The sequence below is a fragment of the Aythya marila genome, assembly GCF_965140915.1.
Source record: "Aythya marila genome assembly, chromosome: 2".
NCBI lineage: Eukaryota > Metazoa > Chordata > Aves > Anseriformes > Anatidae > Aythya > Aythya marila.
This window is the reverse complement of record NC_139043.1, coordinates 156549244-156565078: the sequence shown is the minus strand read 5'-3', so window position 1 is coordinate 156565078 and position 15835 is coordinate 156549244. Positions and strand designations below refer to the sequence as shown.

At 76.1% G+C, this 15835-nt stretch overlaps 1 protein-coding gene across 16 annotated transcripts in view; it reads right to left on the bottom strand.

The window, feature by feature from the left end:
• The window catches only part of PLEC (plectin), a 53103-nt gene that overhangs the window by 29236 nt on the left and 8032 nt on the right, over nt 1-15835 (bottom strand). For 2 of the 16 annotated variants that reach the window (XM_082754489.1, XM_082754497.1), the window contains exon 1: nt 9384-9912. The exons of 7 other annotated variants lie outside the window; for them this stretch is intronic. In XM_082754489.1, the coding sequence (XP_082610615.1) occupies nt 9384-9870 (487 nt within the window). In that variant the 5' untranslated portion in view covers nt 9871-9912. Of the gene's footprint in view, nt 1-11; nt 165-3693; nt 3786-7545; nt 7723-8002; nt 8058-9383; nt 9913-15835 lie in introns of those variants that run through there. 7 more of the 16 variants (XM_082754502.1, XM_082754504.1, XM_082754491.1 and 4 more) reach the window with 4 other exon arrangements.

Below are 15835 nucleotides of genomic sequence, written 5' to 3'. Positions count from 1 at the left end.
CCCCCCAGTACCTTTCTTGCCCTCGGAGGCGCGCAGCACGGCCAGGTAGAGGTTGTCCTCCGAGGTGCTCCTCTGGCCCGCGGCGAGACCCTCCTCATCCTCGCGGCCCCAGGCGCGCTGCCGGGACATGGTGGCTCGGGCTGGGCGCTGCGCTCGCTGCGCTCTCCCCGCTCGGCTCGGCTCGGCTCGGCGCTACCCCGGCTGCAAACCCCTCCCCGGCCCGGCCCCTCCCGGCCGAGGTGCGGAGCTGTGGGGCGGGGACTGGGGCTCCCCCCCCCCACCCCAGGAAGCCGCCGGCCCCTCCTCGCCTTTTCCTCCCCACGCCATGCGCTCGGGGCGCGGCCCGGGGGCTGCGGGCGCGGGGCAGAGACCCCTGGAGACCCCTCTGCGGGCCGGGGGGGGGGGAGCAGAGCCCCGGGACCCCCGCGCCTCGGCACGCCCGGGTCTGCGAATCCAGTGGGTCGGGACCCCCAGCCCCCCGCCCCGGAGATGTGGGACCCGTGGGAGCCGCTCTTTGGGGGCTCAGGACCCCCGGGTCTGCAAGCCCAGGGTCCTCAGGACCCCGGCCCTGCACCCTGGAGCTGCAGCACCTATGGGACCCTGCAAGCACAAAGCACTTGGAGCCCCCAGGTTCACAAGCTGAGGAGGCTTGGGGCCTCCCAGCCCCACACCCCACAGCTGCAGGACCCATGGGACCCCTATCCAGGGACTACAAGACCCCAAGTGTGCAAGCCCAGGAGGCTCAGGACCCCCAGGCTCACCAGCCCAGGAGCCACAGAGACCCCGAGCCTCCCCCGAGCCTCCCCCAGGCCCTGTCCCCAGGGAGCTCGGCACCACTTGGTTCCCTAGGCCAGGGGATTTGGGACCCTGCACACCCACAAGCAGGGACAGCAGGACTGCCAGGTTTGCAAGGCTCAGGACCACCAAATCCCTATGCCCAGGGTCCTCAGGACCCCCAGAGCTACAGGACTCGTGGGACCCATATCCTGGGGCTACAGGACCCTGAGGTTCACGAGACCGGGAGGCTCGGGACCGCCAGCCCTCTGCCCCACAGCTGCAGGACCCACTCTCCCCACACTCAGGGGGCTCGGGACCCCCCTGCCCAGGGGCTGAGAGCTCCATCCCCATGCCCACGCGGGCGCAGGAGCTGGGCTCCTCCACCCCAGGCAGCGCGTGGGGCTGGAGCCAGCGTGGGGCTGGAGCCAGCGCTCCCGGCAACGCATTCCAGGCGCTCCTGCGCCGCGTCTGGCACAGCCAGGGCGGGCAGCCGCCGGCCCCGCGCCTGCTGCCAGCACAGCACCCGGCTCTGCTCAGCCCCTGGGGCCTCTCCCCACCGCCCCCCGCCCCAGGGGTACCCGTGGGGTGTTCACAAGGGATGGGGGGTGCGGGCGGTGCTGCCAGGGGGCACCCGGAGGAATCCTGTCCCTGGCACCAGGGAGCATCCCTGCTCACGTGGGACCTCATAACTTGGCTGGCCATGCGTGTCCCCCAGGGGACCCCCAGCTGCTGTGACCCTGCCCAGGCGCCCAGCACGTGGGCTGCTGGCAGGAACGAGGGCAGCAAGAGAAAGGGCAGCAGTGGCGCGGCGCAGCCCCACGCAGAGGCTGGCACCCACACAGTGCCAGCACCGGCGCCGACCAGCCCGGCCCCGCCGCTGGTGCCGGGACACGGCCCGACCCCTACGTGGAGTCCGAGGGACACAGAGGCTGGCACACATCACCCCGTGCCCTGCTCGTGGCACACCGCAGGCAGTGCCCACCGGCACCGACGGCTCCGGCAGAGGCTGCGGCTCTGGCTGCCCGCTGCCGGGAAGGAGCCGCCCCGCTCCCCGCTCCCCGCTCCCAGCGCCGGCCGCTCTCCCGGCCCAGCACCGCCTGCTGGGCTGGGGCCAGGGCCAGGCGCTGAGGAATGCGGGCGGCAGCAGGCTCCAAAGGCACAGATTTTCCGCCAACAACACATCTGGGGCGGCGAGCTACAGCTGCGGGAGCGCGGCTGACGCCAACGCGCGTCAGAGGGCAGGGACATACCTGAGCCACAACTCATCCGCACGCGGCACCGCGGCGCTGGGACGGGCACAGGGGGCAACGGTGCCTCAGCAGGGGCTGACGTGGGGCACCTGGGGCAGGGGGGCAAGGGGCGCCTGTGCCTCCGGGTGGGGCCACACGGGTGGCTCCGTGTCGGCGTGTTTTGTTCCACCTGTACCCACACCCAGCACGGTGAGAGGGCACAGGCAGCGCCCACAAACTGCCGAAGGATTCGGCCACCGCGGTGCAGCCAAGAGCTCTCCCCCTCAGAGCGGCAAGCACCCAGGCTGCAGCACAGATGGGTGCCCCGGCACCGATCCCAGCCCTGGCCCTGCTCCAACACAGCGCCAGAGCCTGGGCACTGTGCGGTGGTGGCACAAGACGCACGGCACAAGCAGCCGGCAAGGGCTGGATCCAGGCTGCCACAACAGCCCCGGGGCCGGGAGGCAGCGCCAGCTCCTGTGCTTCCCACGGTGAGGCACCGGGCGCTCCCAAACCCCTCGCTCGGTCACGCAGCGGCCACCAGCGCCCTGGTGCCACCGCGGAGCGTCCCCAGCTGGTGACAACCCCGGAGCCCCGTGCCCCGGGGGTGAGCACAGCGTCGGGCAGGGTGGCGCAAGAGGCAGCTCCCAGCCCGTGGGCAGGCCGGAGGGCGGCGTGGGTCGGTGCGCGGCGGCGGTGGCGTGGCTACGGTGGCGCTTTGAAGATCTGAAGAGTCCCGGAGCAGCCCCGGGGACAGGGAGGGCTCCCGGCACCGGGAGCTGCCAGCCCAGCCTCACCGGGTGCTGAGCTGCTCCCCGCCTGCGCCGGGGGCCGTGGGGTCCCCGTGGGTGCTGCACCGGCCGGGCCGGCCCGTCGGGACCCACCACGCCTCGCCGCCCCCTGCGGCACCGGGGACACCCGGGCCCCGGCCCCTGCCCGTGCCTGCGCCCCTCCCGCAGCACCGGGGCTGGTGCCAGCCGGGGGGGGACTCCACGCGTGGCTCCCCCTGCCCCGTGCCCCCAGGGGCTGCCCCGCGGAGCGCCACGGACCCCACGGTGACACGCGTGGGGGGGCTGCAGGGGGGCCGGGGGAGGGTCGGGGGGTCCGCGGGGGTCTGACCGGGGGTCCCGGCGGTGCCGTGGGGTCGGGCACGCGCTCCCGGTTGGTGCAGGTGCGCGCGGCCACGCCCGTGGAGCACAAGCACGCGGGCACGCGCGGACACGGACACGCGTGGGTGTTCCCCGGACCCGCCCCCGCCAAACCTGGTGGGAGGGGGCGGGACTCGGGAGGGGGCGGGGCTTAACGGGCAAGCCACGCCCCGTTAACCCTTCCCTGCCCGGCGCAGGCCCTGCGCCACCCTCCCCGTCCCCCCCGTCCCACGGCAGCGCGTCCCGGCGCTCCCCGGCACGGCTCGGCCCCCCCCGGCTCGGCCCCCCCGGCACGGCCCCGGGCATGGCGCAGCCCCGCAGCAGCCCCCGGCGCTGGGCACCCCCGGGCACGGCGCAGTTCCCAGCAGCAGCGCGCCCGGCACGGCTCGGCTCGGCACCCACGGCGCTGTCCGGACGCGCCGCGGCCCCGTTCCCGTCCTTCCCGTCCCCTCCCGTCCCCTCCCGTCCCCGTCCTGTCCCTCCCGTCCCGTCCCCGCCGCGCTCCCCGGCCCCGTCCCGTCCCGTCCCCGCCGTCGCACCGGCGCAGCAGAGCTGTGCGCTCAGGTACCGCTTCCTCTCGGGCTCGGAGCCCCCCCGCAGCCACTCGGAGCCCGCCATCGCCGCGCTGCTGCCGCCGGCTCCGGTCCCGGCCCGGCCCCGGGCCCGCGCGTGGGTCCCGCCCCGCGCCGCCCCGCCTCGCCCCCGCCGCGCCGCGCCTCCCGACGGGCCCGCTCCGGCCCCCCCCGCGCCCCGGGACCCCCGCGCCCGCCTCGCCCCGCGCCGCACCCCCCCTCCCCGTCGCCCCGGGCACGGGTGGGGGCCCCACGAGCCATCCCCGCGTGCCCGGGCCCACGGCACCCCCCCGGTCTCTCCACCAGCCACGTCCCAGGTGCACACCCGGGGGTCACCGCGCCCCCCCCGGCTGGCTCCCGGGGCGGGCTCGGTCCCGGCCTCGTGCCCTGCACATGCCCTGGTCCCGGCGAGGCCACGCAGGACCCACGCCAGCCCCGCCAGCAGCAGGCACACGGCTCCCCTGCCCCCCTGGCACCCCAGTGGCCACCCCACGCCGCATCCGAGTGCCCCCCAGCGCAGCACAGATGCCCCTCTGTGCCCCCCAGGCACGCGGGGGCGAGCGGAGCTGCGCCGGGGGCGACCCCACAGGGATGGCAGCCCCTGGCTGGGGGGATGCCACCGGACCCCTGGCACCTGCCTTGCCGCTCGCAGCAGCAGCAGCAGCAGCAGCAGAGGCGGCGCAGCATCGTCGGGCCCTGCCTCGCCGGAGACCGCCGTGCTGCGCTCTGCTCCGCGCGCTCCCGCATCTGGAGGGGAGCTGTGGGACGCGGTGACTCACACAGCCCAGGGCCGCTGCCAGACCCGGCTCTTCCTGCCCCCGGCCGGCCGCTGCCGCCGCGGATGAGCCCACCCTGGGGCTCACCCGGGGGTCCCCTACATCCCGGAGCCGCTGCGTGCCAAGAGCTCGCAGCGGGACCAAAGGGCCTGGCCTGGCAGGCATGGCACGGCACAGCACGGCACAGCACGGCACAGTGAGGGGAGCTGGGGGGCCGGGGGCCACTGCTGTCCCCCCCAATCCATACCAGGAGGGGGCCACAGCCCAGCACGGCCCCGCCAGCCTGCACGGGGGAGCACTGCACCGTGGGGGCTGCGGTGCAAGAGCAGCTCGTGGGGTAGGGCTGGGCACGGCCTGGGCCAGCCCCACGGCTCTGCCCCACGGATCAGCCCCACGTGCCGCTCGCATCCCATCTGTGCTGCCGAGATAAGGGGCAGGAGGGGGCCGATTGCACCCGGGACGGGCAGGGCCGGGGCGATTAGCACCAGGCGAGACGGAGCAGGAAGCACGGCTGGGACGCAGGCGGAGCACTTTCTTTGGGGTGCCTGCACTGCTCCCCCTGCGCTCACCCCGCTCGGGACCCCAGTCCCAGCCGATGGGACCCCGACAGGCTCCAAAGTGCAGCGCTGGGGCTGGGGCTGGGGCCAGAAACCAGGGCTGAGCATCCGCACGCCAAGGGGGAGATCCCCCACGTCCTGCCCCCCCTCGTGCCACAGCCCAGTGCCACCGTGCCAGGGAGCCTGGGCTGCTGCCGAGCGCAGGCAGCAGCTGCCAGCGCGGCCCCAAGCCGCAGCCTTCGCCATTTCCTGCGAGGCCGGTGACTCATCAGCGAGGCCAAAGCCAGCGGCAGCGCCCGACCCCCCCTTTGGCCCCCGGCCTGGCACAGCCGCAGCCGCGAGGGCTGTGGAAAAGCTGAGTGGAGAGGCCGGGCGGGAGGATGGGGGTTCCCAAGCCTCTCTGGGGGCCTCCTCCACCCACAGCCGCCGCTGCGGCGGAGGCCACGAGCAGCCTCTGGCAGCCTTGGTAACAGGAGCCAGGCCCAAACAAACAGCCGGCATCCTGCTACCGAAACCTGCGCGCCGTCCGGCTGCTCCGCTGCCACCACAACCCGCACGCGCTCCTGCAGCTGCTGTGCCGCGGCCCCCAGGGCCCCCTCCCCAGCCTGCCGCCTTTCCCGGTGCTGCCTCATCGCCCCCAAGCCCCTGCCCCAGGCGGGGGGCCCTGTAGCCCCCCAGGGCCACAGCTCCGGCCCCACTCGATGTGCTGGGGGCTGCTGCCGCCCCTCTCTGCCCCGGGGATCCTGCACCCAGCTCTGAGAGAGGGCCCAGAGGGGTCCTCACGTCTCCACAGCGGTGCAGGACGGGGGTGGCTCAGTCCTGGCATGGGAACGGAGGAAAACGAGGCACAAGCAGAGCAGGGGTGCAGAATCCTGGGTAAATGCCCCAACACCGTGCCGATGGCACAACGGAGAGCAGGCAGGAGCGCAGTGGGGCAGAGCCCCATGGATGCCCCTACAGCGTCCCCACCCCGCGCTATTCCAGGAACCATGCTCAAAAATAACCCCGGCTCCCCGCAGGGTGTCCCCGCCGAGTGGCACCATGGTGGTGCGGGGACCGTGGGACAGAGACCCCAGCCACGCCGGGGCACTGGGACGGGGACGAGGGCGCGCAGGGACGGCGCCACGGGGAGGGAGCGGGGACACCCGGCACGGGGGCGCAGGCAGGGCCGGGTGGGATGATGGAGCCCAGCAGCTGCGACCTTGGGGGTGCCCTTTGGACAGCACTGGGCGGGTGCCAGGGACAGCAGCCCCGCGGGGGGGCCGCGCTGCGCCAAGGTGCCCTGCTCGCGCTGCCGGCAGGGAGAAGAGGGGGCCGCGGCATCTCCCTGCACGGGCAGCCCGCGGCACCAGCTGCAGGACTGCGGTTTCGTGAGCGCCAGCACCGGGGCACCGCGGTCTGGCTGCCATGGCAATGTGGGTCGATGCCTGGCCCTGCTGCTGGTAGCGTGACAGCTCCGAATGCCGTGCACAGATCGACGGAAACCACAGCCAACGCCCTGGAAAGAGCGGCGGGGGGGGCTGAGACCACAGCCTGCATCCCCCCCGCATCCGTCAGCCCTGCAGGATTGGGGCAGGAGGAGCTGCAGGAGGCTGCCCCAGCCACAGGCACGGGGGTCTCACAGCACCTGCCCCCCAGCAATTCCCCGGGGGAGACGGTGCCATGGGCGCAAGGGGACGCGCGAGGAGAGCCCCGGCAGCGGTGCTGAGCCCCTGACCGCAGCGGCTGCCCGGCCTCACCGCAGCCGGCCCAGCCCTTCTGCAGCACAAGCGTGCCGCACCGCGGGCAGCCGCGCCAGGACCCCCCCGCCGGGCGGCTGCGCCCTTCAGACGCTGCCTGCACCGGGCACGGTGCCAGCGTCCTGCAGCGGGCCGGGGGGGCTGTGCCCGTCTTTCGTGGGGGGGCAATGGGAAGGGGGGCTCCGTGAAGCCACCACACAACCTGTGCAGGAGCTGCCCACCTCCCCGTCTCTTCCAGCAGCACCGGGGCACAACCGGGACCCTGCAGCCCTCCGGACGGCCCCGTGTTGGGTGGGGGCAGACGCACCGAGGACCCCCCCCGTGCAGCCCGGAGCCGCGCAGGCGTGGAGCTGCCGCTCCCCAGCGCCCCCCTGTCACCAGAGCCCTGTCCCCGAAGGCATTTGGCACCTCGGCGCCCCGGGGCAGCACCTGCCGCCTGCACCGGGCTGCCGGGAACGGCCGGGGAGGGGCCAGGCTGGGGACACGGGGGGACACGGAGAGGGGAAGGGGGGGGGGGGATCAGCATCGCGCCCCCCGCCCCGCGCAGCGCTCGCTACCCCAAAGCCCCCTGCAGCGGCCCCGCGGCCCCCGACCCCCCCCCGCGCCGCCTCCCGCCCCGACGGCGCGGCCGGGCCCTCCCCCGCCGGGGCTGGGCCGGTGCCCGGGGGCGGGGCGAGGGGCGGCGGCGGCGGGCGGGGGAGCCCCGGAGCCCCGCGGCTCGGCAGCCCCGGGCCGGGCCGGACTCACCTGCGGCGAGCGGCTCTGCGCGGCGCCGCCAGTACCACACCAGGGCGAGGGACACGACGTGCCCCGCCGCCACCAGCGACGGGAACAGCGACCCGGGGCCGTCCATCCCGGCGCGGCTCCGCGGCACCGCCCGCCCCGCGGCACGGCACGGCTCGGCTCGGCTCGGCTCGACGGGGCTGCCGGGCCCGGCGGGGCTGGGAGGCGCCAGCGCCCGCCCCCCCGGGGCCGCTCCCGCTCCGCCTTAACCCCTCCCGGTGCGCGGCGCGGAGCCGCCTTCCCCCCGCCGCACCGGCAGGAGCGAGCCCCGCGGGGGCGGCCCCGGGCCCGGCGCCAGCCCCTGCCCCCCCACACGCACACACACACAGCCCGGTGCCGGCTTTTTATACGGCGGGCGGCGCTGCCCCCCCCCGGCCCGGCGCGGCCCGGCCCGGCTCGGCCCGGCGCGGCTGTCGCCTACCCGGCACGACCTTCATGGGCAGCGCGGAGCGAGGCGCAGCGGCTCCGCCGGTCAGCCCGCGGGGGAGGGACGCAGGGAGGGAGGCAGCGGGCGGGCGCCGATATAAATAACCGGGGGCCCGTCACGGTGCCCGAGTTAGAACATGACACGGACGGGGGCGGGACGGCCCCGGCCCCCGGCCCCCGGCGAGGGGCGAGCCGCCGGGGGGTACCGGCCCGCACGGCCGAGCCCCCTGCACCGGCCCGACGGGGCGGCCGCCGCCACCGGGGGACGCGGGGCCGGGGCTGGATGCGGGGCCGCGGCTCGTCCCCGTTTCCCCCCGGTGTGCCCCTCTGTGTCCCCCACTGCCCCCCGACGGCGCGGCTCCGTGCCCCTGACACCGGCTCCAGGCCGGGTTTTCTCACACCGACGGCCCCGAGCGGGAGGAAAAACCGGGGGGAGAGCAGCACCGGCCCGGTCCCGGTTCCCACCGGGTGTTGGGCACGGGCACGGGCACGGACACGGACACGGGCACGGACACGGGCGGCACCGGCTGCAGCCGGGGGAGCTGCCCCCGCCCTGACACTGCCCTGCGCGGGGACGCGCCGCGGGCACACGCGCCCAGTCCCCGTTGCCCACGTTGCCCACGCGTGCAGGCAGCTCCCCCCGACCCCCCCGCGCTGACTCACGGCCTGGCCGGGGCGCGGGCTCGGCCCCTTCCTGCTGGAAACTTGGAGCGGCCGCGGCCGCGGGGCTGAGTCACGGGCGGCGGCACGGGGAGGGCGAGCGGCCGGCACCGCGGCCTCGGGGCGCAGCTGCCCCCGGCCCCCCCCGCCGCGGATGCCCCGCGGCCCCCGCCGGATCCAGCTGCCGCCGCGCCCCCCGGCCGCGGATCGGGTGTCGGCATCGCGTGTCCGCGGGGCGGGGGGGGCGCGGCAGCCCCCTCCCCACCAGCCGCCCCGTCTGCCCCAGCTGCCGCCGTCCATCCCCGGGCTCGGCCCCGCTGCAGCTCCGAGCATCTCCCGCTGCAGGACGCGGCGCCTGCCCCCCCCCCCCCGCGCCCCGGTGCAGCCCCTCCGTGCCCGGAGGATTCCCCCCCTGCAGGGCCCGGAGCCCCCCCCGACCCCCAGGAGCCACGCTGCGCCCCGGGGTCCCCGCGTCCCCACCCCCGCACCCCCCGTCCCCACGCACGTCCGCATCCCCGTGGGTGCCCTTTGGTCGGGCGGGGGGGTGGGAGGAGCCACCCCCTCTCCGGGATGGGAAGAGGGGCACGGCCGGCACCGGCACCGGCACCCGCGCTGCAGAGCCCCCCCCCCGTGGGCAGCAGCCCGGCGCCCCCCCTCCCGGCTCGGCGCGAGGTCCCACGCGGGTCCCCCCTCCCCACGCGGCTGCCGGGATCTACCTGGGGCCGGGCCGGGCCGGGGGCCCTCCCGGGACACCCCCCCGGCGGCGGCGGCGGGCTCCACGTGCTGCTCGCCCTCCTCCTTCCTCCGGTACAGCCGGGAGCCGGGGGGCTCCTCGCGCGTCCTGCCGGGGCCGGGGGGCGCGGCGGGGCGGCGGGCGGGCGCGGGGGGCGCGGCGGGGCGGCGGGCGCGCTGCAGGGACAGCGGGACGATGTCGGGCGGCAGGCGCAGGAACTGGCGCAGGTAGGCGATGCCCTCGTCCGTCAGGTACCAGTAGTAGTGCCGCCAGGCGAAGGTCTCCCGCACCAGCCCGCGGGAGCGCAGCGAGCCCATGGCGCGGATCACCTGCACCGTGGGCACCCCGGGCAGCTGCGGGTGGCAGCGCCGCGGCCGCCGCTCCTTCTCGGCCACCAGCACGCCCTCGCGGAACAGCAGCTCCAGGATGGCGCGGAGCCGCTCCAGCGGCATCAGCATCCCGGCCACCATGGCTGGGCACGGCTCGGCTCGGCACGGCTTGGCACGGCTCGGCACGGCTCGGCACGGCACAGTCCCGCACGGCTCGGCCCGGTTCTGCAGGGCCCGGCGCGCTTTGGCACGGCCCGGCCCGGCTCGGCTCGGCTCGGCGCGGTTGCTCGCAGCGCGCGGCGGGGCAGACTGGCGGCGGCTCCACCTCCCGGGCTGGGCGCGGGGGGGGCCGGGGCACTCTCGGCTCGGCGGCGGCCCTGACTCAGCGGCCCCTCCCCGGCCCCGCGCAGCCCCCCCCCGGGCCGGCCCCGCGGCTCCCCCGGCGCGCCCCGACGCACCGGGCCGGTTCCCCGCGCCGTGGGAACCCCCCGCGGGACGCGGCCCCGGGGGAAGGGCGGCGGGGGAAGGGGGGGGGTCCCGGGGCCGCCGGGCCGCCACCTGCCCGGGGACGTGGCCCCCGCGCCCCCCCCTCCCGCCCCCGTCGCCATGGCGAGGAGGAAGAAACAGGCGGGGGCCGCCCCGGGGCGCATCGCCGCGCACCGGGGCCGCGCACCGGGGCCGCATCCTGCCAGCGCCACTGTTTGCTCTGCTGCTGTTTGAGCAGGGCCGGGCCCGCCGCGGGGGGAGGTTCCCGGGGCGCGGGGGGGCTCCCCCGGGTCGGGCCGGGCGAAACGGAGTCCCCGTGTCCCGTGCCGGGATCCCCCCCGGTGTCCGCGCTGCCCATCCCCAGGGCTGGGGGCTTTGCGGGGAGGGACCCCAGAAGCACCCCCCAGGCCCGGTGACGGGCACAGCCCCTGGGGCTGTGGAAGTGGGTGCAGTGTGGAGCCCCCACGCCACGTGCCCCATCATTTCCCCACCTGGCATCACGCACCCTGTCCCAACAGGACACCCAGTGCCCGCACCACCCTGTGGGGAGCCCCCCCGGGCTGAAGGGGTCCCGCAGCAAAGTGACTCAAGGATGGGCGTCCTGCCAGCCCCAAGCGGGACAGGGACGTGAGGACAGAGCCCGGCACAGCTCTGGGGCCAGGCCAGGCTGGCACGGGATGCAGCCGGAGGAACGAGGAACCCCTGGTGGTGGCACAGGGCTGGGGGCCGTGGGGACACTGTGACGCTGGGGATGGCACCAGCAGGAGAAGTGGCACCAAGGCTGGTGCCCTGCGAGCTGTGCCCTGGGGAGCAGAGCAGCGATGGGGGCCGGCAGCGGTGGGGAGCAGGGATTGGGGGCCAGGGGTCTGTACCCAGCTCTGCCTGGCCCCACGCAGCAATGAGCAAGGAGGTGAGCGCAGCCCTGGGCATAGTCAGCACCTGGCACACCATAGCAGCCGTGGCATAAATCACTGCAGGGGCTCCTGAATCCCCTCACCCATGGGCAGCAGGGCTGGGGTGCACGGCACGGCCCCACCCGCTGCAGCTTTGGGCACCCACCAGCACCCCCGGCAGGCTTGGGAGCTCCCGAGTGGGCAGCATTTGGGGAGGACCCGCACCCCTCACGCGCAGCCACGTGGATCACCCCCAGCCACGCTCCCCCACCGCAGACCCCTCCGTCTGGCCCAGGAGTGACGGGGCCCGGAGCCGGGGCACCGCGCTCCCCGCTCCACCCGGCTTCCCCCCCCCGGGGCAGGGACGGCGACAGCAGCCGTCACGCCACCGCCAGCACCGCGTCACCTCCGCAGCTGCGCCAGACCCCAGGGCAGGGTCCCCACCCGGCAGCCCCCAGGCTCCCCCGGCAGGGCAGGGAGAGGCAGGGACGCGGCAGCGCGGCAGGCAGCCGGCCCCCTGCATGCAAATCCCCGCAGCGCTGCTCACTCTACGGCGCCACGGAGGGGGCACGGAGCTGGGGACACCCCCCCCCGTGGTGGCTCCCAGCCCGGGGTGCCCCCAGCCCTGCCCGTGCCCGGCACAGCAGAGGGGACAGCACGGACCTGTGGGGACAGGACGGGACAATGCACACAGTGCCAGGAGCACAGCACCCACACTGCAGCCCCCAGCAGCGGCCTCCCCGTGCGCAGCCCCCTCAGCCTCCCCACGCAGCCACCTCCTGTCCCACGCAGCCACCAGAACCAGCCCACGCCCCCCCCCCGGGCAGCACCACGTCCCCACGTTGGTGGCACAGGGACAGCTCGGGGACGTGCTCGCATCCCTGGGCCGGAGCATCCCCCCAGCCCCCCCGGCCCCCTGCCCAGTGACTGCAGCATGCCGGGAAGTGCCGAGTCAGCGCCCGCCGCAGCGACCCGCTGCGCTGTGACAGCACAGCCAGCTCCGGCTGCTCCCTCCTGCCGGGGACACCGGGCACGGTGCCGGACCCCTCCCCACCTCCCCCCAACCCGTGGCCGGGGGTCCGTGCAGGCTGCAGCCCCACGGCGCTGTGGGGCAGGCGGGTGGGCAGCGGGGGCCCCGGCCGGCAGCCCCTGGCCCCCAGCCCGGTGCCGGTGCCCCTGGGGGCTGGCGTTGCCGCAGGGCTCCGGTGCCGAGGCAGGAACAAAGGCGCCGCTGTTCGCAGGGCGCTGCGGCCGAGCCAAGCGGCCCGGGAGCCCCGGGGGGATTAATGAGGACGGGGCCGGCGGGGGTCCTGCGGCCATGCCCGTTCTCACCATAAATCTCCCCGCTGGCAGCCCGGGAGCTGTAAGGGGGGGAAGGGATGGGGGGAACAGAGCCCAACCTCACCCTGACCCTGGCCGGGGTCCGAGCCAGCGCGGCCCCAGCCCCAGCCCCAGCCCCAGCGCCGCGGCTCGTTAGCGTAATTGGCCGTGCAGTGGCCGCATGCCCGCTGCGGCGGCTTAGAGGGGACAGGAGCACGCGGTGCAGCAGCCCCGTGACGAGCATCCACAGGGCCCGTTACTCACGCCCCAGCGCACCGGCTCTGCGGCACGGCACGGCACAGCCCCCCCCCAGCCCCTGCCCCCCCAGCAGCTCCCCGAGCCCCTCTCCCGTGCCACAGGCAGTGCGCCCGTGCAGCCGAGCAAGCGCTGGTACAGCAGCGGCCCCGAGCCCCCCGCCCACAGGCTCAGGCCCCCTGCAAGCCGGGGGCTGTCCCCTGACAGTGACCGTGCCCCCCCGGGGGACAACCCTGCCCCAGGCTGGCCACAGGGCAGTGGGAGTGCTGGGGACCGCAGAACCACACAGATGGGGCAGGTGCCCAGCACCCCACACGTCCCCTGCCCCACTGCAGAGCATCCAGGGTGGGCGCTGAGCACCCTGCGTGCCCCCAGCCCCACTGTGTGCTCAGCTCCCCTACACCCCAGCCCCACTGCAGAGCACCCAGGGCAGATGCTGAGCACCACGGACGCCCCCACACCACTGCAGAGCACCCAGGGTGGGCGCCGAGCTCCATGCCTGCCCCCAGCCCTGCTGCAGAGCACTCAGGACCGGTGCCCAGCACCCCACACATCCCCAGCCCCACCGTGGAGCACCCAGGGTGGGCACCGAGCACTTTGCCTGCCCCCAGCCCCGCTGTGTGACAAGCTCCCCATACACCCCAGCCCCACTGCAGAGCATCCAGGATGGGTGCCAAGCCCCCCACACACCCCCAGCCCCACTGCGGAGCCTCCAGGGTGGCTTCCAAGACACCCCCCATGTCCCCATCCCCACTGCAGAGCATCCAGGGCAGGCGCTGAGCCCCCCCCAAGCCCCCAACCCCACTGTGGAGCATCCCGGGCGGGTGCCGAGCCCCCCGGCAAGGTGACCCCGCCGGTACCTTTGAGCGAGATGATCTCGTGGTGGATGGAGCGGGACGTGTCCATGGCCATGGCCCGGCTCGGCTCGGCCCGGCGCTGCGCCCCGCGCCCCCCCCCCTGCATTTATGGGGCGGCCGCGGCCAATCAGGGCCGGTCCGCCCCGTCCGGGGCACCGGGAACGGGCAGCTCCTGCGGCAGCCCCGCCCCCGGCACGGCTCGGATCGGCTCAGATCAGCTCGGATCGGCTCGGATCAGCACGCATCGGCACGGCTCGGATCGGCACCTGCTGCGCCACAGCCCCCCCATCCCCATCCACCGCAGCGCAGCCCCCCGCCCCGCCCCATTAACGCCTCGCCCCCCCCCCCTCCCATCCCGGCGCAGCCCCCTCCCCGCAGGGTCCCCCCCCGGCACCGGGTCTGGGCAGCAGCACAGGGGCTGCAGCCCCCCCCCCCCCAACACACGCTGCCAAGGGCACCGACACGGGTGGGGGGGGAATGGGGGGCACCTACGCAGCCCCTGCCATGGGCAGAGCCGAGCTGCAGCCCCCACGGAGCTCCCCCCAGCCCCAAATTGCTGTGGCTGGTGCTGCCCGTGCCCGGGGTGGGGGGCAGGAGATGCCTCCCAGGTGCCCCCCCGGTGCCCACCCCGGTGCTCCTGGCTGGGCAGCGATAACGGCAGCACCCAGCAGCCACCGGCACCCAGGCACGTGTCCGTGGGGAGGGACGGTGCCATGCGGCACCCGTGGCACCCACAGCATCGATGCCCGTGGCACCGCCACCACCGCGTCCTGAGGGCTCGTGGTGGGCACCCTGCGACCCGCGGGGGGCTGCTGGTGCCGGGCCTGCTGCCCTGGGGCTGCTGGTGCTCTGTTGGGGACAGCTCGGGACATGGGGGTGTCAGCAGCAGGAGGAATGCACCGCACACCCCCCCTGCGGCACGGCCAGGCCTCCCCAGGCAGCGCGGCCGCGGCGCACGGCCAACGGCAGCTCCGTCCTGCCGCCGGCGTGCTCCAGCTTTTATCCTTACACGGCCGCCTGCGCCGGTCTGCTGCGCTTCGCCGGGGGGGGCACGAGCCCAGAGGCAGCCCCACGAGCACGGGATGCAGGCGGCTGCCCCCAGACCCCCGCCGGTGGCCGCGGTGCCCACGCAGGGACGCCGAGCACGGGGACGCCGAGCCCCCCGGCCACAGGGTTGGGGTTGGGGCTGGTGCGGGGTTGTGCCCGCGGCCGCTCGCTGCGGTGCCCGCGGGGATGCAGCCGGTGCTGCCTCTGCCCGGGGCTGGCTTGCGCCAGTGCCACCAGCCCGGGCGGCGCTGGCAGGTACAGGCGGCGCCGGCGGGCGCGGGGCCAAGCCGTCTGCTCCTCGCTCGCGGTGTCAACACTTTTTGCAGAGCCCCGAGGCTCGGCTGACGCTTCCCGGCTTTGCCAGCAGCTCTGGGACAGCGGCGCGTGCGATGACCCCGCAGGCTGCGGGGAAGGGACCCGGCCCAGCGCCAGGGGAGGGGTCGGCACCCAGACCCCCCCCCACCAGCACCAACAGCGGGACCGGCCGCCGGGGCACCCCGGGGTCCCCGAGCTGAGCAGTGTCGGGGGGACCCCATGGCTGGGACGAGCCCTGAACCGCCAGCCCCAGGCACGTGGAGTCACGCACAGGCAGGGGCCCCTCCGTGCCCCCCCGAAAGGACACCCGATGCGTCCGCCAGGATGTTGGCCGGGGTCCCACCCCGCTGCTGCCGCACGCACAGGGGAAAGAAGCCCCTGGGGCGCGGGGACAGACGGACAACGCGGGGACAGACCCCCGGCCAGGGCGGCAGCGCAGCCGGGGCTTGGCCGTGCGTGGCCCCCCCCGGGTCCCCGGCCCCCCGCGGGGCTCCCCGGCCCCCCAGGCGCGGTGACGTGCCGGGGTCAGGCAGCGCCGGCCGCGCTCGCGCCCCTTGTAAGGGCATGGCTGCTCCGAGCCCGCCGCCGCCGCACCGCCACCGCGCTGGGGGGCCCACGGCGGCCCCAAGCCCGCGCCCCGCACCCTGCGCCCCCGTCCCCACCCCACGGCCACCCCCAGACCCCACGCAGCCCACGGCCGGGGTGGGCAGGGGGGTCTGGGTGCTTCTGAGGGGCTGACGCTGACCCCCCGTGCACTCCCCACGTGCCCCACGCAGCCCCCCACGCGCCCCCCACGCGTGCCCACCCCTCCCACGCGGCCGTGGGACACGCACCGTGCCCACCGAGTGGGGCTCCACGCGGGGGCACAGCCCCCCTTCCCATTGCCCCCCCTTCCCGAGCTCTGCCCCGGCGCCCAGCCCCACGGCGACCCCC